This window comes from Setaria italica, chromosome II (genome assembly GCF_000263155.2).
Source record: "Setaria italica strain Yugu1 chromosome II, Setaria_italica_v2.0, whole genome shotgun sequence".
Lineage (NCBI taxonomy): Eukaryota > Viridiplantae > Streptophyta > Magnoliopsida > Poales > Poaceae > Setaria > Setaria italica.
In genome coordinates, this window is record NC_028451.1 from 40,892,686 (window position 1) to 40,918,912 (window position 26,227).

Here is a 26,227-nt window from a genome sequence, read left to right on the forward strand (position 1 = left end):
CACCGGGTTGGGCGTCGACGATGTGCACTCGGCGCGCTCCGGGGAGCCACCGCCGAGGAGCAAGCTGTCCGCCGGCTGGGAGACGGAGCTGGCGGACGCCGGGTTCGACGTTGCCCTGACCTCGTCGCCGGAGCGGAAGGCGACGGAGCCGCAGCGCTGGGGCAGCGACGTGCCGCTGATCGCTGCCGCGGTCGCCGAGGAGTACTCCTTCGGCTACGCCAAGGACGGCCGGGGCAAGCCGGCGAAGCACGCCGGGAGAGCGCCGTTCACGTGCTGCATGTACGTCCCGGGACTCACCAGGAGGGTCAAACCACCGACTCCCACGGCGGCGGAGGCGGCGCGCTCTTATTCGTCGGGAGCGTTCGGCAAGAACGCCGCCGCCGTGGATCCCGGCGACCCAGGCGCGTGCTCCGCGCGGCCCAGCACCGTGTCGCTGGCCGTGTCGCTCGAGCGCTTCGACTGCGGGTCCCTGTCGGCGGCATCGTCCTCGCGGGGCCTGGGCCTGGGACTCGACGACGGCGAGGCCGCCTCGTCGTCGTCGGCCTACTTCGACCTGCCGCTGGAGCTCATCAAGGGCTGCGACGACGAGGAGGAGGAGTCCGACCTGCCGGTGTGCGCCGCGTTCTTGTTCGACAGCGACGGGATACGGAAGAGCGTGCTCAAGAGGCGGCTGGAAGCTGGCGCGGGCATGGAGCCGCGGCGCCCGTCGCTGGGGAAGGTTTCCACGGACGCGTCCGGTAGGATCTCGGCCCATCACGTCCGGGTCTCGTTGAAGTCGAAGTCTCCAGCGGCATCCACGGCGCCGTAAAAGTGATCGCCGTCGACGACAAGTACCATGCCGGTCTGATTAGTATTCAATACAATACCTGTTTGAGGCCAAATTCTGCTGTCCAGTGAATCCATGTTCAGTTTTTCTAAACTTCTAAACTGCGTGCTAATCATGTACTCCCGTAGAATATAGCTACATTTAGATTTTTTTTAAAAGTCAATTTTTTCCAACTTTAACCATAAATAGAACAATAATCATAAAAACTAATAACATAGAAATAATATTAATAAATTTATCATAAAACTAACTATTATAATACGTAACCTTATCTATTTAAAATAAATTATTTTTAGAGATAAAACTAACTATTATAATATGTAACCTTATCTATTTAAAAATAATTATAAATTATTTTTAGAGATATTGTTATAATATGTAACCTTACTATTTAAAATAAATTATTTTTAGAGATATTGATTTTTGAAGAAGCTAAACATAGCTATATTTTGAGACACAAGTAACACAACAGCTGGGATTCATCAGAAACAGGATCAGCATTTTGATTAGAACCCTGTTTCCCTTTTCGGGCAATACAAGCACACCGCTCTTGCGCAAAAAACATATTTACATTTCCCCAAGAACTAGCTCGTATACTTTTTAGTGGTGGTTAACAAAAGGTAAGAAGCCTCCTCAAAACCAGGGCTTCACAAACTCCACATCTAAAGCTGGGAGTGCCGGCTCCTTTTTGTTTCTTCTTTCCTAGTAAATCCTAAATCTCAAAAATTCAGCTGCGCCCGAACAACATCATCAATAGGAGATTGGCAGATTGGGCAACTCCTGCCGCTCGATTTCAGCTGATCGGCGCAATTGAAACAGGTACACATATGCCCACACCTGTGGATCATAAGGAACTCGGTTAGAAGCGTTTTCACACAACAATGTGTGCACTTTATATAATTTAGTATGCATGAGAACTGAGATGGGAGGTATTGTGAACATGTTACTACTCATAACAAGAATAAGATATGACTTTTGATTAAAGTGACTCCAAGTACATGATCTATCCCTGCAAATCATTACCTGTAAAGTAGAGAGTCAACTTGCATACGATGGCACATGCAGCAACTGCCCCTTTTTGCTGCTGTTGTGTCGGGGTGGCTTGGCATCAACCCTGTTCAAGAAACAGCATCAGGAAAAAAAAATAAGTATGTGAGCATAAAGGCACACATCAATGATTACAAATAAAATGCTGTTAAGATGGTAGTAATGAGCAGTGGGGCACTAGCAAAGATAACCAAACAAAGTTCATGTGGCAGTCTACAGGGTTCATTACAGAATCAGTTAACTCAGCAAAAGCGGCCAAAAGGTGCCATACAAAGCATTGAAGATATGCAGCAGTTAGCTGGTCCAGGCCAAAATCTAAGCAACAAGACTGCAACACATAGTATTGCTTCAAAGACTAGGCCTCTTTCCCACTATTGCCTCTCCAAACATTGCTATACTCTTTTTCGTGGAGACCTCGGCTGACTGGCCTTTTAAGGCAACCTAGCTCACTTGCACTGGCAGCTCACAAAAAGAGCAGAGTGTTGCCTTGAAAGCCAGATGTAACATTTCACACTGGGAAGACTGAGGAAGTGAGGATATGTGTGTATTTTCTCACATTCTATCTATTTCCTACATCCTATATGGAAACTAGATTGCTAGAGTAGTGAACTTTTGTTCGTTGCATTTAGAAAATACAAACTTACAAAAACTATGCTACAACTCACCTGCCTCACGAAGTGCACTGCACACCTCTTCTTTAACGGAGTGCTGCATCTTTACTTGGGATGCAATACAACTTTCCACCAGTTTCCGCAGTTCATATAATTCATGATGAATCTGGGACATTTCACCCCTTACCCTGACTTCCATTTCCTGAAACAGAGAGTATAGTAAGAATATGACTTTTCCACAGCTGACATTGAATAGCAGCTCACTTACAAGTAAGTTTTGGTTATCGTGATGTTGATTTCCAAATGAAGAATGCTGCCAACTCTCTTGTTGATGGGCTCCGAGATGTGTTACAGGAGGTAAGGAACATGGTGCAGATGTCTCCTTATCAGCATCCGGGATTTCATCATTCTGTCTCCAATACATGCGTTCATCATAGTATCCTCCAAAATCATCCATCATCCGCTGTTGCCTTTGTTTGTGCAGGACTTTTAGCAAGAGCTGGTTCATTTTATTGCTGAAGTCACTTTCAAGAGACTTTGAGACCTTTTTGCTGCAGGGAAAGAAAGATATGTATCATACCTTGATTCAGTTGAGCTAGTAAAAATAAGTCTGCATATGCAGAATTGTTTGAACTGTATAGCAACCCTGTTTAACAAGATGGCAAAATGAATTTGAAGTTTGTATTTTAGAAACTTGTTAGCGGATTGCAGAGCCATTACTGCTAAAAGGGCGAGATGAATAGCAAACTAACAAAAGTAGCATGGCTAGTTTGTATCTCACTAGTGTCATATGCATCTGATTTTGCAAAACCAACATGCAAAACAGTTTAGACTGGAACTAAATCCAAATTACCTTTCAAGAAGATTGCAAATGTCAGCATTGCGGGACAAAGAGCGATAGTCTGATTGTGTGACAACACATAATGATCTCCACGAGTTTGGGGAGTCTATCCAGGGGCGATCATTGAATTGAATCTGATTATGATTCTCAATATCCCCCATTGCATCCTGACGCCAACTATCCGGGCTCATGGTATCTATAGGTGCAGGCCAACCAAGACTGCTTATCCATAATCCTCTCTCTTCCCAGGAACCATTTATGCTTTGGTTGTCTTCTTCACGTAGATTATCTCCTCGAGATGATGGAGTCTGTAGATCGTGCAATGTGCTTGTGGTGCTCGGGGAGATGTCTTCCACAAATTGATTGTCATCAACGGTACTATGCTCACTGTACCTTGCAGAGCTTGATGCTTCAGAATATTTCTGAGTATGAACACAAAAGTTTCCCTTGGTTTTCATCTGCTCATTGCAGTGTAGATTTTCTGAACCATCAGAATTAACAAGACCTTCAACAGATACATCATTTGAATTTTCCTCAAGTGGAACTCTATCATTACAAAATTGTTCATCAACCCTGCAATTGCTGAAAAGAAGATTTACATGAGGCATAAGTAAACAATAAGGTATAAATCTACAAATATTTCAAATAATTGTAACTTGCTCTACACAAACAATGCAATATAATTCTTTACCCATTATTTTGTTGTTTGTAATTGTTTGCTTCTCGTAAGTCTGTCCTGCTGCTTCCATACCTGCCCATTAATTGGAGAAATAAAATCAGCTATAAGAAGTTATAGACAAGGAAGTTCTATAAAACTCATCTACAATATGTTATTAAATTTGATAGTTACGAAGCTGCTTACTCATTCTCATCATACAACTAAAACTAAATCATTTTGCTTTTAGTTGACAATCTAAGGAAAAAAAAACTAGGAAGGTCAAGTCATAGACATGCGTTACAAGAGAAGAAACCTTCTGGGTAAATATCTCTAGCTCTCTATGTGTCAACCTAAACTTCCTCTAGACATATAAAATCAAGGGTTAATTACATAGAATGTGACAATACCTCAAGGTATTATTCTCAGACACATATTGTGGTTGGTGTGGCCTAACTGGTTTAAGTAGAGTCCACAGTTCATCTTCAACTGTACCTCGCTGGCGCAATAGCCTCAAACGGAGCATGGACTGCAAGATATGTGAAAGAGCATATGAGCATCAGGTATAGTTGAATACTGAATAACATGGGAAATAATCTAAAGCATACAGTAGAAGTGCCAGTATCTCCCAGGTATATAAAAAAAAATCTGTTGCACATACACCGGTGTACATTTGCAGCCAGATTAATGATTGCTGTACCGTATCAGGAGAAAACATTCACATCAGAACATTGCAGCATCACTAGCGCACTATGGGTTTACCAATCTTTGCCTCAGGGGAAAGAATCTTTTGTGAGGGAAAGGAAAGAATACTTTTATCCTTCAGAAAAGAATAATGACAAAAAATAACTTATTTTTGTTATGTTCTATTGTGCCCAGCATACGCTACAGGACCTCAAGCAATCAAAATGCTTCCCACAAACAAAATCAACTTCCAAAAGATGGCAATACTTCTGCAACACACCATATCACTACTGACATGCCAACAAACCTGCACATCAGTTTTCCCGGCGATTCAGCTTTCCTATGTACCAGTACCATGCACATCACTATTGGCTGGAGTTGGAGTAAAGAATAACCAAAAGGGTTCCAAGTAATTGAAGGTACGGTAACAGCTAAACCAAACCTAAAAGACAATGGCATTAAGTTTGGTTGAAATTTGCATGGTACTTGCGCTTAACAAACCACCAAGAAATTACTCATATTTAACTCATATTTATGTGCCACAGGTACATGACATGTTGTGGCGTTCTGCTAGCATGAACCTGTCATGTCATGTGATATGATTCATGTAGCCTCTTGACCACCGCCGTGCAGCATCCACATCTCCATAACATGTCAGTTTGTGGACGAATCAGAAGAGCCAGACAACCGAGAGATGTTATTAGCCCGAGACATCTCACCCACTTGTTTTGCAGAGTCACAACCTGTGTTACTTTCATCAGTTTTTCTTTTGGCAAAATAATGTCAAGTTTGCATCTTTTTAACTATCTCCTCCTCTGGTCCATATTGACATCCTAACAGATCTGTGAAAGTGAAGTACGTCCATATAGTTCCAAACAATTTCGTGATCTAGTGGGTACACAGTGGCCCCAGAGTTAAAACTGATATAAATAGATGTCACCTTACTACACATGCCTGTCAATTTTTTCTCTTCACCAAAAAAAATAGCCCTCAATTTATTTCGTTTTGGTTTGTACTGACATGTCAACGGACCCGGGGAAACGCAGCATGATAATGGACTTGGCACATGACATTGATCAGCAGCGTCAGTTGGGAAGAAACCGATCCACCAAACTCCCATCCAACCCCACGTTTGGGGGTCAAAATCAACAGCTCACGCTTTTTTGGCTCGCTTTAATCAGGGTTTCTCGATCGAGAAAACAGAACAATATCCGAGTTGATTAATAAATCAAACAAAGTACATGAATTAATGATGAACATCGATAATTTTGATCCAAAACGCACAATGCGACAAGAAGGTTACCTGGATCCTGCCCTTGTGCGCGAAGCGGGAGACGGCGTGCCTCTCGGCGAGCGCGGCGACCTCGCGCCTCCGGCGGTGCGCCATCGCGGCGACGAGCTCCTCCATCGCGCGGCGGCCGCGCACGGTCCGGACGACGAGGTGCGGCTGTCGGGGGACGTTGATCGCGGCCGACGGGTGCTGCGAGGCGCCGCGCGCGGCCGCGGGCGACGGCGGCGCGGACTGCGAGAGCGAGAGCTCGGACTTGGCCACGTCGTCGAGCTCCTCCTCGGGGAGCGACGACGCCCCGCTGAGCTTCTTGACGATGCACCCCACGCGGCCACGCGGCGAGCCGGTGTCGGAGTCGGACGCCGCGGGGTCGGCGCAGCCGGGGCGCGGCGTGACGGGCCCGACGGCCTCGATCTCGCGCCAGCGCTGGATGAGCGACGACGCGCGCGGCCCCGCGGGCGGGAGCTCGGTGGGCGCCGCGCTGGCGGCGGCGGAGGAGGCGTCGGAGGGCGCCGGGGATGGCTCCCGGAACACGGCCGCGCGCGCGGCGACGGGGCGCGTGGCGGACGCCAGCTCGGACAGCTCGGCCTCCCTTGCGCGGCGGCGCTGGTCGGCCGGGGCCGGGGCGGCGGACGCCGTGACGGCCGCGGCCGCTGCCGCCCAGCGCTCGAGGATCTGGTGGCGGCGCCTGGGCGTGGGCTCGCTCGCGGCGGAGGGCGCGGAGGCGGCGTCCGGGGAGGAGGAGGAGAAGGAGGACGCTGGCTGCGGCGGCGGGATGAGGATGTTGAAGAAGCCCCTGGACGGGGTCGGGCGGGAGGGGTCCCTCCACTGCGCGGTCTCGTGCGGCATGGCGGCCACCGAAGAGGCCATGGCCGTGGCCTCGAAGGCCGAAGTGGAACGGGAGGAGGAGAGGAGAGAGGCGGGAGCCGAGCCGGTGGCGGATGCGTGTGCGGTGGTAGATATAACCGCGCGGGCCGCGGCCCTCCTCTCGCGATTTTCGCGGGGGTTAAACCAGGGAGGGAGGGAGGGAAAAGGGAGGAAAGGCGAGAGAAAATTGGTGGCGCGGCTGCTAAATTTAGGCGGAGACAGAGACAGGGGAGACGAGCGGGAGAGGTGATCACGCGCACTCACGCCGGCCGGGCGGGCCGAAGCCGTTCCGGCCTTGCGGTGTGCGGTCTGCAGCAGCGAGCGTTAGCGTTAGCGCGGTCGGGCGCGATGGATTTGAGGATTTTTCTTCTTTCGACGTGGCCACGGTGCGAGCTCGCAACGTCCGGCAACCGGGCAGGGCTACGGGAGCCGGCAGGTGGCGGCAGGGTGCCGGGTGGGTGGGCATAATGGCTTGGGTGCTCCCGGCCCGCGCGTCGTGCCGCGCCCCGCCTGTGCCGCGCGGGGAATACGGCCGTGCTCTCGCTTTCGAGGAGAATGTACGCCTAGCCTCGCCGCCTATGGAGGTGGAGAATAGGACCAGTACTGCTGGTGTCGCGGATGTCGAGGCCTCCAAGGCTCCAACCTGGGTCATCAGTCGTCTCAAAAGTCGTTGGAGGCACCAGCTTTCCCTTTTTCTCCCTCCACCAGAGTCCAGTCCTCCATTCTATTTCTCCCAGATCCGAGCTCCAACCTCCAAGCAAGAATTTTCGTAGTCGATGCTTGTTTACTTCACCCCCAACTCCCAACTTTAGCACTATGCAAAAAGAAGATTTCCCATCACATCAAACTTACGGTACATGCATGGAGTACTAAATGTAGATGAAATTAAAAACTAATTGCACAGTTTTGTTGCACTTTACGAGACGAATCTTTTGAGCCTAATTAGTCAATGTTTGGACAATAATTCACAAATACAAACGAAATGTTACAGTATACTACAGTGCCAGCACAGTAATTTGACACCTTCCAATTTGGCCAACTAAAGCCCATTTGCTCATGGGTACTCCCGCGAAAAGCACCTGCACCTGCAGGCCGCTCTCATTTCCAGGCACCTCTGCCCTCTCGGCCAGGTCGTTCAGGAGCTCAGCAGACCCACGCGCGTCGACCTGCCGCTGCTGCTTGCTGCCCTGATCATGATCATCGTGTTAGCGCCAAACAAGTAGCCGTTGACGTGGCACGAAGTGTTATTGGCTTATCGCTGTTTGTCAGTAATCAAAGCCGAAAACGAGGGCGCCTTCCGCTTCATTACCGTGAGGGTCAGGTAAATCCGGTCGTCGCCGACCACGCAGCGTCAGGATCAGAAGGACCCACTTGTCAAGCACGCGAGTCGCCGATCAACTGCCCGAAACGCCCATCATTAAGACCTGAATTACTACTAATTTATTAACTTCGCAAAGAATAAACTGCTAAATACTAGACGTAGATGCCAACGCACGTTACTACATGGATACATAATCCTCTGACTTCAACGCATCCTCCGATCCCCGTTTTCAAGAGTGTACACAATCATCAAAGACTGTTAGGTGCGGTGTTGTTTAATAACAGAACGAGGCAGGAAGAGAGAAAAAAAAAAAGAACTCCTGAATCTAAGAATTAGTCCTCCTGCACCAATTCAATTCTGCGTACCAACAAACGCACCGCTGTGGCTATCGTATGTTCCTGGATTTCTGGAGTGGTTCGCTGGTCAGGACCTCACCTAAAACGTATACGTACGTGTGCTCTCCGGAATACATCTACCCGGCCAGCTTTCCTTCTTTTAAATTCTCGCCCATTTTTTGCGAGGACTGCAGGCTTAATGTCAGCTAGTTCACCGGTCACGACTCACGACCTGTTCTTGAGCCCAACAGCAGCAGTGATGCCTTAAGTATCCATCGTACGTCGTGCTGGTTTCTCTGACAGTTTCTAATCTCCATCTACCAGATCGGAACAGAGCCGTCAGATTGTTCTAAAAAGGATCTCCTCTATCCTAAATTACAGTTCGTTTAACTTTTCTAAATACATAGTTTTTACTACGTATCTAGACATAGCATATACCTAGATGAATAGCAAAGTCTATGTATTTAGAAAAGCTAAAATCAATAGTAAGTTGAAACGGAAGGAGTTGTTAATTTGCACATCATAAGACTGACCGGAGGATCATCCAAGCCATCTGGTTGGGATTAAGCTGATCATGATTATGCAAGAATGCATGCTTGAGCTCAATTTATAAGCCCTGTTTATTTCCACCCTTCTAAAATTTTAGCTTCTAGAAAATGATTAAAATGTGACTAAAGAGCCAAACACTCCTTCTAAAAAGTGATTAAAAAAATTTCAGAGACTCAAAACTTATAATACCGCCGTACCGGTCAATATTTCTTTCAAACAACATTTGGAAGCGAGAAGAATTAAACTAACAGCACTGGATGTCGTCGTAGCAGCTGCACACTGCTCCGATCCAACCACTGACATAAATACGTGCAGAGCTGCCAACACACTCTCCGTACGTGTAGAATTTCTCTCTGGCACCTGCTTCAACTACCGCGTACTGTACTGTGTGGTACCCATACCCCAAGGGTTGAAGCCTGGAGGGCTAGCCATTGGAGCCAACAAGAGTTCGATTTTTGAGCCGGAAGCAGGCTAACACCCGTTTTGAAATTGAAATTCGACGAGCGGAAATGAGATTTAGTTCACGTCGATGCGTTAAATTTTTCTGGTGTCATGCGTGATGCACTTAATTGATGCGGCGCCTCCATGCTCCCTCGCGCGCGGCTCGTGCAAACCGTGCATCTTCGTATAGGTTGGAACGGAATAACGGATCATATGCTGGTACTAGTTTTTCTTTCATACTTCCTCAATGTAAATTTGACAATTAATACTGTCGGTTCCAAAAATATAAGGTGTTTTAGGTTCTTCTCAAATCAAAAGTCTCTGATATTGACTAAATTTATAGGAAAAACACCAACATCTACAGTAACATCAAGTTAGTTTTATTGAATCCATGATGACATGTTTCTGCATAAATGCATTTGTTTGGTACCGTAGTTGTTAATACTATTTTATATAAATTTGATCAAACGTATTCTTTTACTTAGGACAAAACTAATCAATATCAGATTTGAAAAAAGAAACGGTATCACTCTACACAACTGTTGTCTCTCGGCAGCCGGCACCCTTGTAAGCTTCAGCCTCAAGGTTTGGGGGGAAGAAATGGTGAAACGTTGATCGGTGGGTGTGTGGTTTGCGTCCTCGAGAACCAGTTATGTCATGGACACTCTCATCCTGTGCCACCACAAACTCCACGTTACCGATTACCTGGTACGTGCACGGTAGGTGCACGAGTACATACGTGCAAATGTACGCGACCAACAGACCGGGTCAACCAAACTGCTTCGTTCTCACACGTACAAAACACAGCCACCCGCACAGGTCCCAGCAGACCGGGATCCACAGCATCGTGCCTGGATCCAAGCCCTTGGAAACGCATTCCGCATAGCCTTTTCGCGTAACGGCCAACCGGATCCTGGCAAAAGCTCCGTTCTCGTGCACTATCGTGCATGCACGCAGCCGCGCGGCGGGGCCCTTTTCTCTCACTCTATCAGTCCGCCGACGAGCTGCAGGCTGCAGCGCTCCGATCCAGCTTGGAAGCACCACATGAAAAGACACACGGATGGGAGTAGCCGAGTAGAATCTAGGACTAGATTTTCCTAGCTGCTAGCCAGGCAAGAACACTGTGCTCGAGAGCCAACTGATCTGGAAGTATCCGTCTTTTCGTTCCTTGGACCCATACGCATGAATGAATGCAATGGGCTTTCTGGTCAAGATCCACGGGCATGATGGCCATCTTTTTACGCGCAGCGTCGTGTTTCTTTAATTTTTCTTCGAGGAACATGTTTCTTTAATTTATTGGTACGTGTAGAAGGGAAGAGAGATGTTTAATTATGATTTGATTAAAGTGTAAGAGCCTTTCAGAAGAAACCTAGCTAAAGCTAGGTGGCGGTATATATACGTGGCCGATCCCATCATTAGGCACGTACTACTTAAGAAACGATGCTTGCCCTTAACTCAACAGTAGGAGTATTTGTTTTCTATTTTGGGCTAAAAATAAATACCTCAACAATTTAGATTTATTACCATATAAAAAGTCAGTGTCAGAAGTAATTGATGTGATCAGCTGATCAGCTCAGTGGCCTACTAGACGACGAATTCATGTCTGTTCATCGAGCAGGCTAAGGTCTTGTTCGGCATGAAATGGGTTCATTCCTTGTTTCGTCCTTCAAGATTGAATCGTGGAACGGATTTATCTTTATAGAGGAATAAGTAGATCCCGTTGTATTATTTGATCTTGGAGGATTTTGTTCTGAAGATTGAGGTATGTGGATTAAATTAAAATTGGCTCTATTCTGATTCGAACTGAATGGTTATTTTACGTTAGGCTAAATTTTAAACCAAATCAATTAATCCATGTGAAATAAATCTTGTTCCGGCCGGTTCCGAGAGAACCGAACCCTAAACCGTCGTCGTTAACTCGTTATTTTGCCACTACTGCCTCCATCAAATCAAATCAAGGAGAAAAACCCGCGATGTCACACACGCGGCCCCCGATCGCGATGCCGATCAATCCAGATGCTTCACGATCGACCAGCAACCTTGTGTGTTGTTCATCGTTCGTTCAATTCAATCCGTACCGTATCTTGCGTACGAGGTCGACGTGGCAGTTCGATTGGTTGCCCGTCTTCCAGCTCGCACCCAACCGAATTAACATCTCCCAACTCCGATCGTACACGCACGCATGGACGGCGCAGGTCGTCGTCCTACGTGGCGACTGCCGGTGAATCTATAAGTGTACAGCGTGCGCATCCATCATGCATGTCGGCATGTCGCAGTTGCGTACGGGTTGAGAATCCCTGCTGCGAGTGTTTCCTTCGATTTGCATCTATCCGAAGAGGTGATTGAATTCACAGGTCGCTGTATAATATAACTGTATTTTTTTCCCAAAGAAAACTAAAGGCGCTAGCTGATTTTTTTTATGTACTTCTGCCCATACTTTTTTTCCTCCGTGGATGAGTACTCCCTCCGTCCCACGGGTGTCATTTTAGGTTTGTCCTAAGTCAAACTGTTTTAAGTTTGATCAAGTTTACAATAAAAAATATCAATATCTATAACACTAAATAGGTATGCTATGAAAATATATTTCATAACGAATCTAATTAAACTTGGTAGACATAAAAAATATTTATATATTTTTATATAAATTTGATCAAATTTGATTTAGGATAGAACTAAAAGGACACCCTTTGCGGGACGGAGTATATACATTGTTTAATTGCTGTTGCAAAAATACAGGAATATAATGCTGTCGCTAGTCAAGGCCATTAAAATGGGTTTGACTGCATATATGACAAAATAAAAAAACGTTTATTAAACGGGTTCAAAAGGAATATTTATAGCCAGATGAATGCATGGGCTACATGTCGTACTATACATGTGTGTTGTCAGAAGGGAGGAAAAAACGGGATCGGAGTGGATGGAACAAAAGCTAACTTCCAGAAACACATTGAGTCTGTCTCCTCATAAGTCAGACTGATATTTGGTTTTTCCGTCGGTCAATGTTTTCAACCGTTAGATGAAGATCCAACGTCCAGATTAACTCAGCATCAAATAACCTTATCTCTTCTTTGCCAACATTTCTGCTGCTTCTCGAGAGAACACGTCGCCGCCACCTTCCCTCTCATGGTCTCGCCCCCCGCCTCCCTCCCCCGACGCTGGACTGCTGGAGCAACCTGGCAGCGACGAAATGGCCTCCGGTTCCCCTCGTGGTGCATCTATCTCCTCATTCATAGCTCGAAAAAAATCTTCTCCAAGTCTTGCAACCTGAGTTCCCCCGCCACGGCATCCATCGCCGCCCGGCTACCGTGGTGTGCCACCGCCTCTACCGCCACCCTACATCGCCGCCCAATGCTAACCTATTGGGGCCGACGCCCCGCAGCCTCCACTGCCCACCGGGGTTTTCCCACCGCCCGCTCCGGCGGTGTCTTCGTCGCCTCCGCTCTGCCGCGGTCTCTCCTGCCTCCACCGCCGGCTGGCGAGCCGCCCAAGAGCTCCCTCTATAGCCGGGAAGCAAGGTATAAGCCCCCAAAACCCTGAACCTCCAACCCTAACCCAAACTCCCTTCCCCATTCAATTTTTAGTACAAATTTAGGTGACTGATAGATAAGCTAGATCTCAGTCAATTGAAGTGGAGTAAAACTCAAACATATTTGATCCATCACAGGCGCATAACTCTCATGCCAGTATGTAGCGTGTGGCCCTGACCAGAAGAGAAGCTTCATCACGTGGCCATCTTTGCCGTTTTCTCCCTGTTCGCTTTCGCTCTCTGATTAGAGAATGCTAGAGAGGACTCGTGTTATTAGATTGGGAAAATTAAAGCTATCACTCACTCGAGCGATTTGCGGCAATCTCGCTCCATATACACAATGTTGTCTACCACTCGATTGGATCGTTTTCTAGTTTATAGATATGCATGCACATGGAAATCTAAATTCCTTCACCTTTCCAGTACTTGCAGATCTTAGCAACGCCTTTCCAGTACTCGTTGATTGGAGTTTATTAGCACCGGCCGGACTCAGATTCAAACACATCACTCGAAATAAGAAACATATACGCAAGCATGAAGTGCTCTTCAATAGTAATGTAGTAATTTAGTACTCCCTCCGTCCGTTACCAAGAAAAGCCAAAACGACTCAGGAGTAGCTGGTAATTAAGGTGTTGACTTAAGTTGACCAGGTTATATATGAATGCAATGCATGCAAAAACAATTCAACTACTACTGAATGTACTAAAAACTACGAGAATCTTTTAATTTAACAAATACAGTATGTTACGGGACAAGGAAAAAGCCCAGCTGAAACTACTCTCCTTCTTCTTCTTTTGGAACCTGGAGGGCATGTAGGACAGCAGGAGGCTACAGCCAGCAGAAATGCAATGTGAGGAGATAGTCAGATAGATGAGCAAAAGAGAAACGCATGTGGATGCAACTTGCAATGGAGCAGCATTCATTCCCATCCGAGATACACATACCACTCGTACTTGTACGTATATCGTCTAGCGCCGCCGGCTGGGAGCGAGAGCAACTGAGATACGTATAGAGGTGGCATCTCGGCTTGTGGGTTTAGCTTCACCAATATCTCCGGTGGGTCGCCGCAGGGTCGCGGGTGTGGCGAGGTCCCCTGCGCGGTCTCCACCGGCCGTCTCGTGCGGCCGTCTAAAAAAAATAGGGTGCTGGCACTGGGAGTCAACACCCTGGTAAGGTAGCCGTAGCTCTGGGCCGGGTGGTGTCCGTTCTTGGGGACGACGGCGGGTGGCGCATGTTGCTGTTGTGCTCCGTGCCGGAGAACCGGCGGAGGATACGGCCGCTGCGCTCTCGCTAGTCGCTCCCCAGGAGAATGTGCCCGCTACTGCAAGCATATACTAGTGACAGAGTGCCAAGGATGTTGGGACTTCCAGCAAAAAGTCACAGCCTAACAGTCGTCGCCGCCGCAAAAGCTTCTGGCAATCCTAGTTTTTTATTTACAAGGTAGAGAAATCCGAAATACAAGTACGTAGTACGAGCCTAAGATAGAAGTGTTTGAACACAGTGCTCACGAGGGACGACCACGCGACCGGCTCAGTGGTTGCATTGAGCAGCACAGCAACAACGACGACGACAGTGACGTCTACGTGTGCATCGGTATACTTGACACCGATCCTTTTTTTTTTCAAATACAGATATAATTACATCAGTTTTGTAGACAAACTACGCATTAATAAATTACTTTTTAAAGCGGCCGGCAATTAAAAAATTTATTGCTGGTCAAAGTTTTATCCTAGCGAGCGAGAGGAAATAATAAGGCTTGTAATTTCAACCGGATAGAGAGTAGCTAAGCATACGTACGCTTCAGCACCTACCACTATAAATACGTACGGTTCAACAAAGCTACCACCGTGCTAGCTCCAGCTCGGAAGCAGCAGCTGAAAAGACGGATCGGATTGGAATAGAGCCTAGGGCTAAACTTTCCTACAGGCGCTCAACATCGCTCGAACCAATTTTCAAAAGAAGTAATCGTCGTCTTTTCGATGGACGGGACGGACCCTTAAGCTTTGTCAAGACGATCCGGAACCTATTCCTCGAGAAATAAAGATGACCTGGAAGCTAGCATGCATGCATGACATACATTTTCAATCTATCATTTCCTGCCCCAACTTTAACGCGCAGGCGCAGCGTTTGTGTCTATGATTTAAAATTGCTTGAGCCCTCAATCAAGGAAATTAAAAACTAAGTGGAGCTGTATACCGGCGGTCTGATCATTAGGCGTTCCTAACAAATGAATATTCACTCCTCATCTCATCTGTGTTTCGGCAAGGAGTAATGTATGAATGCACCTTTCCAAAACTAAACTATAAGTATGCACCAAGTTTACTTTCTATGTTTATTAATCAACTCCAAGGTTTCGGGTACCTTAATTAAACTAGTGAAATTTTCAGGCCAATTCACAATTGAGCAAATATAGTGCGCCATTGAAGTTAGCATATATAGCAGAGTTTCTACTCCAACGTCGATTCTGAAATTGTAACCCGGCCTGTTCTATTTCGGAATGTTTTTATCCTCTCTTCTGGATGCTCTTCTTTTTAATATAATTGGCAGCTCTCCTGTCGGTTCGTTTAAAAAAAAAATATCGGAATGTTTTGTATTATTAGGAGCGACTTTGATGAGCCATAAGGTTGAATCTTAAAATAAAGTCTTTTGAAATCAAGTTGTGATTGGAGCCAATGCAAGAATTAAGTATACAGTAAGTACCGTTTTCTCTCTGATCGATCGAGAGCTGTTGGAACTTCAAAGATGGAAGCGGAATCTGCTCGAAACGATTTGTTAATTACTCGTCTTTTCGTTGGACGGACCCATACACGTTCTAGTCAAGATACAGAAGCATGAATATGGGTTGAATCCATCCTTTTCTGGCTGCCCCATCTTTTGCGAGCAGCGGTGCGTTTCTTTTATATGTATAGCTAGCCAAGTTAAGGCCATATGTTTATGGTTTAAATGATCCATGCGTTTCAAAAAGATAACGCGATGTTTTTGCATTGTTGCGTCCTTCCAGATATAAATACCAAAAGGGTAGGTACACATGTTGCTCGTCAAGACAATTGAAACAAGATTAATTAATAGCATGTATTAAACATTAAAAAAAGTTTATATCAAGTGGGCAGTAAGATTTCGAGGACAAATGCTATCTGCCATAACGACCATACTGATCGACAACAGCCACGTAACTCTGAAAATCAGCTGTAGTGGGACGTTGACCGGAAGAGAAGGTTCATCGCATGGGAAATCTTTTGCCGTTTTCTTCGTGTTTGTTTTTGGTCTTAGATATATTCTGGGAAGATAACTCCTTAGATCTAGCTAGTCCTGAATATATGTCTAAAAGAAAATATGCAAGGATAACATATAATATCATAACATAGAGGCCTACATACACATCATCACTTGAACTTTTAGTACGGGAGCTGAGCTTCTATATAGATTGTATAGTAACTTGGATGATATTGCTAAGCTCTGCCGTGGGTCCGACTGGGCTCTCCAGCGTTTAAAACGGAAAAAAAGCCCAACAATGCTAGCACTCTTAGCTCTTTGGGTCCCCATGGGTCCCCTAGCTATCTTGACATGCACCAACCAGATTATACTAGGTAGTCGATGATATATCCTTCCCCAAAAAAGAAGAAAAGGTAATCGATGATATCTCAAACTTTTCGATCATTTTTTTCCAATCAAAAAGCCAGGTCGCTATAGCTAATGTGTGGGAGATGATGATGATGATGATGGTGAGCAAAACGCATGTGGTTGCAGCGTAGCATTCGTCGCCGGGGCCGGGCCACCACCGATCAACTCCGCATGCGCCGGCCGATGGATATTTGGAGCAGAAAGGAACGGTGGCGGCGGCTCGGGCGGGGTCCCTTCCTGCCGCGGGGTTTGGGCTCCGGGGCGGAGGCGGGGACCCCCTCGCGGCACGCCGCGTGCCTCCCTACGCCCGGCAGCCGGGCTGCTCTGGGGGAGCCGGAGCCCACACTGCTCACTCCCCGTGTCACCACGTCCCTGTCCCTCGAATCTAAACGGTGGCTTGTTTAGTTAAAGCTGATTGCTAGCTAAACGCAGATAATAGCGTATCTGTTTAGTCCCTGTTTAGTTTAGGAGTGTGATAGTGATTGCCAAAACACGGGAAATGAGCTGGATCTGAAATTCTGAATAACCAGCACCCAGGCACCTTGCTGGAATTAAAAGTTTCCTATTTCATATATTGCCTCCATGTTCCTTCATTTCTTGCCGACGATCTCTCTACAGTTTATCACTTTGTTCCTCTCCTTTTGTTGAGGGAATTATGCCGGCTTAGATGGCTGGTATAGGCCCCTCAACAGGTCGCCGCCGTGTCGTATGCTGGTGTAGTCATGTGCTAGCTGCACCGCTCGGTGGGACTTAGGCTCTGTTTGCATGCTAGATTAAACTTTAGCCCCTGTCATATTGGACGTTTGATACTAATTAAGAGTATTAAATATAAACCAATTGCACAAATGGAGGCTGATTCGCGAGACGAATCTATTAATCCTAATTAGTCTATGATTTGGCAATATGGTGCTACAGTAAACATTTGCTAATGATGAATTAATTAGGCTTAATAGATTCATCTCGCGAATTAGCCCAATGCTTCTGCAATTAGTTTTATAATTAACTTATATTTAATTCTTCTAATTAGCATTCGAAGACTCGATGTGACCAGAGCTGTAGACTTTAACCCGAGACTAACCCGAGAATCAAAAGCCATCAGTAGTCCGGTCCTGTCCCTGTGGTGGTGTGCTGCACCTTTGCCGTTCTCGTTTCTTATTTTGTCAACTCGGTTTCGGAGAGGGTGGGCTGGTTTTCTTTCAGAGGAGAAAAAAAACAGCACCGATGATTAATGGGCCTGGAGCTCGAAGGAGGCCCTGTGTACATGGGCTTCGTTCGATTCACAACTTCCCATTTTTAGTGCTCTCCTCTCATGTGCGGCAGTCCCGACCGTTGACCACGTCGCCGGCGTGCTCATCTCCCCTTCACCGGCGGCGAAATTGCGCTTGGGTTCACCGGCATGCCGCTGCCGGCGCTGGAACATGCTCCTCCCTTTCTTTAGCCTGTAGTCCGTGCTCGTGTGTTTTACCTTGTTGTACCTCCGGATAAAACCCATGCCAAACTGAGGATCCGTCCGACGCCGACTGAACGGCCACTGCCCGCTGTTGCTACCGTGAGGCGTTGGGCGCGAGACATGAGCTCTGGACTGGATCAAGTCTGCTCCCGCCCGTGAAATGCCCACTTGTTGCTGCAAAGGACCCAGGATGCTTGCTCAAAAGAACATGAGTTCCTTGCACGGCTGCGCGGTGCGCCCCCGCCATATCATGCCCACACGCCGTATGCCGAGGAGGACGATCGGTTGCTGAAATCTCGCTTCGTTTAGAAGCAAGGAAGCTCTCTTCTTGCTCATAGAGCCGATCAAGAATCAATGGCATCTGCGCACCGGAAGTTCTGATTGCGACGCGGAGCTATGGCAGCTACGGGCAATCGATTTCTTAGGAGAAGCAACATCTGTGGGTATGAACGAATCACCTCCATGGGTGCTCCAGAACGGAACCCTCCGCCGCGGACAACGACGACGACCCCACGACGGCCCTGAGAGCGCGAATCGAACGCCGTGGGCAGGTCCGCCGGCGCCGCGGCCAGGGGTGGCGCGCGCGGACACGCGTGCAGTTGCGCAGAGCAGAGGGAACGGAGACCGTGGTGGAGAGCTCCCGAGGAGGCGAAGTGGACGGCCGAAACGCGGCGGCGCTCCGGCGAGCCCTCGGCGTGGCAACCCACCGTCCACCCCCTGGGCCCGTTCTGTCCGTCCAATCAGGACCGTGCGGCTCAGATAATTCGGAAACTGTCTCCTTCGCTAGGTCCATCGCCGGGACGCGGACGTACGCCCACGCGTGGCGCCGGCGAGCCCGGTGCGCCGCCGTTGCCAGGCTCCAGCGATGGAGCGCACGAGCAGACACGAGTCCTCTCGACGGCAGTGTGACGGTGGCCGCTGCCACATCAGCGACGGACCGTCCCTCGCCGCGTCCGAAGACGCCACCGTCGCCGCAGGCGAACCTACCTGTGACACTAGCCACCGTTTGAGCAGAGAAGTTTCTATCTCTGCAACTCGCCCTGTCCTCACGGGCACACGATTCTCACCGTTCTTGAATCTGTCGGTGTCTGATGCTCTTTGGGGCTTCTCCTGTGATGAACAGCAACTCGTCAGTCGTTACTCCTGTGTTCAAGTGTTCATGGAGGAGAGAACGCAGACACACACACAATTCAGCTGCGCAGCGATGCATTTGAAATGAGGGAGAGCCGGATTTCTCGGAAACTTTCCCCGTGGTCCCGGCTGCCTGAATAACAGCAAATGCAACAAAACTCCACAAGTAGCAGCAGCAAAGCACCACCTGCATTCAGCAACTGCCAATAGCAGGAGTCAGTTCCAGCGAGCAGACTCTGCAATTAGCAGCGGTAACGAAGGAGCGGCTCAATCCCAAACACCACACAGCATCTAGCACATTCTCCCAACCACAACATCAGCTCACACATTCGCACCTCCTTCCAGGAGCAATCCAAGGCTCCAAGCCATGGTTCCATACATGTCAAATTGTTACATCATGTCATAAGCCATCATCAGCTACTAATATATGCAATATTCCAGAAATCCAATGCTTCAACAATTTTGCAAGACTGATATTACCTTTTTTTCTTTTCCTGTCAGAACACGCAGGGAAAAAAAAGTAATGCCGCTGAAATGTTGTGCAGTTGAAGAACTGTTGAAGCATTCAGCTTTCTTTCTTTTCTTTTTTTCTAGTTAATGTTAGAGGAAGCATTCATCTTCCTGAAATGTTTATGCATCAGTGAACTTGGTGGAGACGAGGCCGCTGAGGAGTTAAAACTGATGGCATCTCAAGCCACCTCCTTGTTGTAGCGCGCCTCCTTCCCACAACTGCTAAGGGGGTGTTTGATTCCCTTTGCTTATTTTTAGCACGTGTCACATCGAATGTTTAGATACTAATTAGGAGTATTAAACGTAGGCTATTTACAAAATCCATTACATAGATGGAGGCTAAACGGCGAGACGAATCTATTAAGCCTAATTAATCCATCATTAGCAAATGTTTACTGTAGCAACACATTGTCAAATCATGAACTAATTAGGTTTAATAGATTCGTCTTGCCGTTTAGCCTCCACTTATGTAATGGGTTTTGTAAATAGTCTATGTTTAGTACTTCTAATTAGTATCTAAACATTTGATGTGACGGGTGCTAAAAATAAGCGAATGTAATCAAACGGGCCTACTTGGGCAGGGAAAACGGCCTAGCTATCAGCCCATCAGTGCTTGCCCTGTGTCCCTATAGTAAGAAGGTGGTCGGAGATCCTTTAGCCTTAGAGTAGGCCCTACAACAAATAGAGTCGAGTGCATGAGCAGTATCCATAGTGCTACCTCAGCGAGACATGGTGGTAGAAATCACAGCACCCATCGCATGGTTTCTTTGGGTAGGCCCTACAACAAATTAATTCTATCCTCCTCCGCTCGCTCCCATCTCCTCTCTGCACACCTTGCGCGACCGGCGGTGCGGGCAGGGCAAGGCCGCGGGAGCGGCGGCCGTTGCGCGGGGCCAGCCCATGGTCGGGCGGCGCAGCGGAGGCGGGAGCCTCGGTGGTAGGCGACGGCGCCGCGTCCGGAATCGCGGGCGCTCCAGTCACGGGGGCAACATCTACGGCGGTGATATTGAAAAGTCAGATGACCGGCACCGGCTCTCCATTCTTCAATTGTTGGATTCCCAATTTTTTTAACATAGCATAGAGATTCTTGTAACTTGCAAGCTCTTTCAGTTTCAAGCACTAGTAGAGAACTGACTTTCGATCCACCCCCTTTTATCCCGGTTTAAAAGTGGCCCGGGACAAAAGGGGGTGCGCCGGGGTGCGGGAATTTGGAGGGGAGATTTACTCCCGGTTGGTACTTGCAACCGGGACTAAAGGCCCCCCTTTAGTCCCGGTTGCAACGGCTAGCGGGGGGCCGTCGGTGGCGGGACCCTTTTATCCCGGTTGGAGGATCCAACCGGGACTAACTTTCCAACCGGGACAAAAGGTGTTTCCTTTTGTCTCGGTTGGAGTTTTTAACCGGGATTAAAACTCATCCCCCACTATACCCGAGACAGAGACTTTCTTCTTCCTCCAGCCCGAGCAGTCCAGCACATTGATAGAGAGCTGAGCTTCACCTACTCTCCGGTGGTGCCCAAGCAAGGGAGGTGCTGCCCGAAGTTTTTTCCCTCATTTTCGTGGGAATTTGACTCAGCCAACAAGTGCTGCGAAGGTTTGCTACTTCATCCTCGTGTTATGCTTTGATTTATGCTTTGGAGATGGAAAGATTATTTGCTACAATGTGATGATGAAGTAGAAAAATGGAGAGGTATTTTGAGCTAGAATGTGAGGGAGATTGATGTGTCATATATAGTATGCATTATTTCAGTGGTTTAAAAATGATGCTACCTTGTCTAGACGGTTTATCTTATCAAATTCAATATGGTTTTTTAAATCCATACTTGTTGAACTTGCATACCGTGTTCGCCTCGGCGAGGATGTTCTCCGCCAAGCAGCAACGTATGTCAAGAAGGAGGTTCGATTCTACGAGAAAGAGTGGATACGGACATCGTGACCGTGTCCCCTTTTCCGTAGCATCTAACCTCTTTCATGACGAAGTGCGGTGCCGCCCAGCTGAGGACATCCTCGCGAGATGAACACGGTCTTCAAGTTCAACAACTTCTGTAGTGGTAAGGAAAGAATTTTTGTACATAGATGACTTCTGCTACTTGTTGAACTTGCATACCGTGTTCATCTCGCCGAGGATGTTCTCCGCCGAGCAGCAACGTATGTCAAGAAGGAGGTTCGATTCTACGAGAAAGAGTGGATACGGACATCGTGACCGTGTCCCCTTTTCCGTAGCATCTAACCTCTTTAATGACGAAGTGCGGTGCCGCCCAGTTGAGGACATCCTCGCGAGATGATCACGGTCTTCAAGTTGAACAACTTATGCAGTGTTTGGGATTGTCAAGTGTAATCCATTTTCGTGCGTAATACGATGCAGATGGACCGGCATTGGATGTATAATGCAGACAAGCGGAGCAAGGTGTTTATTGATGGCTTGCATTATTTTCTCGAAGTGGCAAAAGCGAACAAGGCAGAGAATGGGTTCGTATGTTGTCCATGCTTCCAATGCAATAACAGGAAGGAGTATTCAAAGGATTCCTGGGGGACTATTCACAGCCACTTGTTTAAATACGGTTTCATGCCTAACTATTTGGTTTGGACCAAGCACGGTGAACTAGGGGTTGTAATGGAAGATGGCGAGGAGGAGGAGGAAGATGACACCATTCCGGACTGGGTTGCAGGTCAAGCTTTTGCAGGTACTACAATGGGCGAGGCTGATGAAGATGAGTTTGCAGAAAATGACCCTACTGATGACCTTGGTCAGGTGATACGAGATGCATACAGAGATTGCGAAACTGAGAAGGAAGCAGCAAAGTTGCAGCGCATGATAGATGATCACCAAAAATTGTTGTACCCAGGTTGCCAGCAGGGCCATAAAAAACTAGGTACGACACTAGAATTTGTGCAATGGAAGGCAAAAAATGGTGTGTCCGATAAGGCATTTCAGGGGATGTTGAGAATTGTCAAGAAGATTCTCCCCGAGAATAATGAATTACCGTCCACAACATATGAAGCTAAACAGATTATTTGCCCTCTCGGATTGGATGTTCAGAAGATACACGCATGCCCTAATGACTGTATCCTCTATCGTGGTGATGAATACGAGGAATTGGATGCTTGTCCCGTCTGCGAAGCCCTGCGGTATAAGATCAGGCGAGATGATCCTGGTGATGTCGAGGGGCAGTCTCCCAAGAAGAGAGTTCCCGCGAAGGTGATGTGGTATTTCCCTATAATACCACGCTTGAAGCGCTTGTTCAGGAACAAGGCGAATGCTAAGTTGATGCGATGGCACAAAGAAGACCGTAAGGAAGATGAGATGCTGAGACACCCCGCAGATGGGGCACAGTGGAGATCAATTGATAGAACATTCCCAGACTTTGAAAGTGAAGCAAGGAACATAAGGTTTGGTTTAAGCACTGATGGATTCAATCCATTCGGTGAGTTGAGTAGTGGTCATAGTACTTGGCCTGTGACCCTTTGTATGTTCAACCTTCCTCCTTGGCTGTGCATGAAGCGGAAGTTCATTATGATGCCGGCGCTTATCCAAGGCCCAAAACAACCCGGCAACGACATTGACGTGTACCTAAGGCCGTTGGTTGATGACCTTTTACAGCTCTGGAAGGAAGAAGGTGTACGTGTGTGGGATGAGGATAGACAAGAGATCTTTAATCTACGAGCACTGTTGTTCGTAACCATCAACGATTGGCCTGCATTGAGTAATCTTTCAGGACAGACAAATAAGGGATATCGGGCATGCACCCACTGTTTAGATGACACAGATAGCATGTACTTGAAGCACTGTAAGAAGGTCGTCTATATGGGTCATCGTCGATTTCTCCCGGCTCACCACCAGCTGAGAAAGAGCGGGATGCATTTCAAAGGGACGCCAGACCATCGTAAAAAACCTGCACACCGTAATGGAAAGCGTGTGTTCGAGATGATGAAGGATGTACATGTAGTCTTTGGAAAGGGACTTGGTAGCCAACCTGTTCCGAACGATGATAACGGACATGCACCCATGTGGAAGAAAAAGTCAATATTTTGGGAGCTACCTTATTGGGAAATCCTAGAGGTTCGCAACGCAATAGATGTGATGCACCTGACGAAGAATCTTTGCGTGAACGTGCTAGGCTTCATGGGTGTTTATGGAACCTCAAAAGATACATTGGAAGCACGACAGGACCTGAAAGCCATGGGGCAACGAGATGACCTACATCCGGAAAAGAGAGATAATGGACAGCACTACTTACGTCCTGCCAGTTACACTCTCAGCAAGGAGGAGAAGGATAGCATGTTTGAATGCTTGAATAGTATGAAGGTCCCGTCTGGGTACTCCTCGAATATAAAGGGAATAATAAATATGAAACAAAAGAAGTTTACAAATCTCAAGGCTCATGACTGCCACATGTTGATGACCCAGTTGCTTCCGGTTGCACTGAGGGGTGTTCTACCAGAAAATGTCCGGTTGCCGCTCGTAAAGCTATGCGCGTTTCTCAATGCGATTTCGCAGAAGGCAATCGATCCATCCAAGCTATCAAAGCTAAAGAACGATGTGGTGCAATGTCTTGTCAGTTTTGAGTTGTTATTTCCACCATCCTTCTTCAATATTATGACGCACTTACTGGTTCACCTAGTAAAAGAGATTGGTATTCTCGGACCTGTATACCTGCACAATATGTGGCCTTTCGAGAGGTTCATGGCAGTCTTAAAAAACTATGTTCGTAATCGTGCTCGTCCAGAAGGAAGCATCGCCAGGGGATATGGAACAGAGGAGGTGATCGAGTTTTGTGTTGATTTTATTGATTCAATCGACTCGATTGGGGTTCCAACTTCACGCCACGAGGGGAGGCTCCGAGGAATGGGCACCCTTGGAAGGAAATCAAGTTTGAGCAATGATACTAATTTATTCGACAAGGCACACTACACTGTTCTACAACAGTCATCCTTTGTGTCTCCGTATATCGAGCAGCACAGGCAGATGGTAGCTTCGAAAAATCCGACCAAATCCGATGCTTGGCTTACCCGTCATCACATGGAAACTTTTCCCCCTTGGTTGCGCCAACAACTTATGGGTAACTCTGAGATTCACCCACAGCTTGCCTGGTTAGCCAGGGGACCTGCTACCACAATCGTCAAATTCCAAGGCTATGAGATAAATGGTTACACATTTTACACGAGAGCCCAGGACCAGAAAAGCACGAACCAGAATAGTGGTGTCCGCATAGATGCCATGGACAGAAATAATAGCAAGGAGTCGTATTATGGTTTCATACAGGAGATATGGGAACTCGAATACGGACCGCTGTGCATCCCTCTATTTCTTTGCAATTGGGTGAAGCTAACTGCCGTCACCAAAGATCAGTACGGAATGACAATAGTAGATCTGAGCAAGACTGGATACAGTGATGACCCATTCGTACTTGCCAATGATGTGCATCAGGTGTTCTATGTGAAGGACATGTGCAGCAAACCCAAGAGGAATCCAGAAGAGACATGGGAGCCAAAGTGCCACATAGTTCTTCCAGGTAAAAGAAAAATCGTGGGAGTCGAGGATAAAACAGACCAATCAGATGATTATGATCAGTTTGATGGCATGCCTCCATTCGACGTTGAAGTTGATCCAAGCATCCTGCTGTCCAAAGAAGAGGCTCCGTACTTACGCCGCGATCATGATCAAGGAACTTTCGTGAAGAAGAAATTTTACAACGTTGTATTGTAATGCGTTAAATGTGCATGACCTTTGTGTATTAATTGATACAATTTGTAATTTACCCTATGTATGATTTCATGTGTTATTAAATTTGTTAGGTGAAGATTTTTTAGATATACATGAACATTATTAACCACATACTAACATGGATTTTTCTGCGCATTCAAATAATTTAATTGAATAATTTATTGATCACAGCAATGCAGTAAAATAAATATTTTACAGGCTACATGAGTTGGTATAGAAATAATGATTACTTCATACTTATTGTCAATTTACTCGTTAATTAAATATATTTTTGCATGTACAAAATCTGAGAAGGTTTTGTTTTTAATCCTGGAATGCAGTGAAAAGGTTAAATAAAATCCATTTCCAAAAAACAGGCGGGAGAAGGAAAATAGGAAAAAAGACCTTTTGTCCCGGGTGCTAACAGCAACCGGGACAAAAGGCCCCCCTTTTATCCCGGTTGCAAACGGCAACCGGGATAAAAGGGGGCCTTTCTTCCCCGGCCCGAGCGAACCCTTTTATCACGGGGTCCATTTGCAAACGGTATAAAAGGCGCCCGGCTTTTAGCAAGGGAGGTTATTTACCTTCTCACTGCGGTCGCGGATTAAAAACAAAACCTTGTCAGCTTTTGCACATGCAAAAATATATCCACTTCCCGAGTAAATTGACAATAAGTATGAAGTAATCATTACTTCTGTACCAACTCATGTAGCCTGTAAATATCATTTTACTGCATTGCCGTGATCATAAATTATTCAATCAAATTATTTGATGCGCAGAAAATCCATGTCAACATGTGGTTAACATGTTCATGATATCTAAA

The 26,227-nt window shown here is 47.0% G+C and overlaps 1 protein-coding gene across 1 annotated transcript; it reads right to left on the bottom strand.

Annotated features, from left to right (window-relative positions):
- Positions 1-1,304: 1,304 nt before the first annotated feature.
- LOC101781822 lies at positions 1,305-6,960 on the bottom strand. Its single transcript, XM_012843309.3, has 8 exons — positions 5,968-6,960; positions 4,391-4,509; positions 4,017-4,076; positions 3,338-3,907; positions 2,753-3,035; positions 2,539-2,686; positions 1,850-1,940; positions 1,305-1,663 (listed from the first exon to the last, which is right to left on the bottom strand). Exons 1-8 carry the CDS (start codon positions 6,820-6,822, stop codon positions 1,546-1,548), a joined length of 2,244 nt encoding a protein of 747 aa, XP_012698763.1. The 5' UTR covers positions 6,823-6,960; the 3' UTR covers positions 1,305-1,545.
- Positions 6,961-26,227: the final 19,267 nt, after the last annotated feature.

Bases quoted from the DNA above. Each gene is read 5' to 3' on its own strand.
- LOC101781822 (XM_012843309.3), bottom strand. From the start codon at position 6,822: ATGGCCTCTTCGGTGGCCGCCATGCCGCACGAGACCGCGCAGTGGAGG. The intron at 3,908-4,016 runs GTAAAGAATTAT...TCTTCTTTTCAG, and splicing joins TACAAACAACAAAATAATGG to CAATTGCAGGGTTGATGAAC. The intron at 1,941-2,538 runs GTGAGTTGTAGC...TTTCTTGAACAG, and splicing joins CAGTGCACTTCGTGAGGCAG to GGTTGATGCCAAGCCACCCC.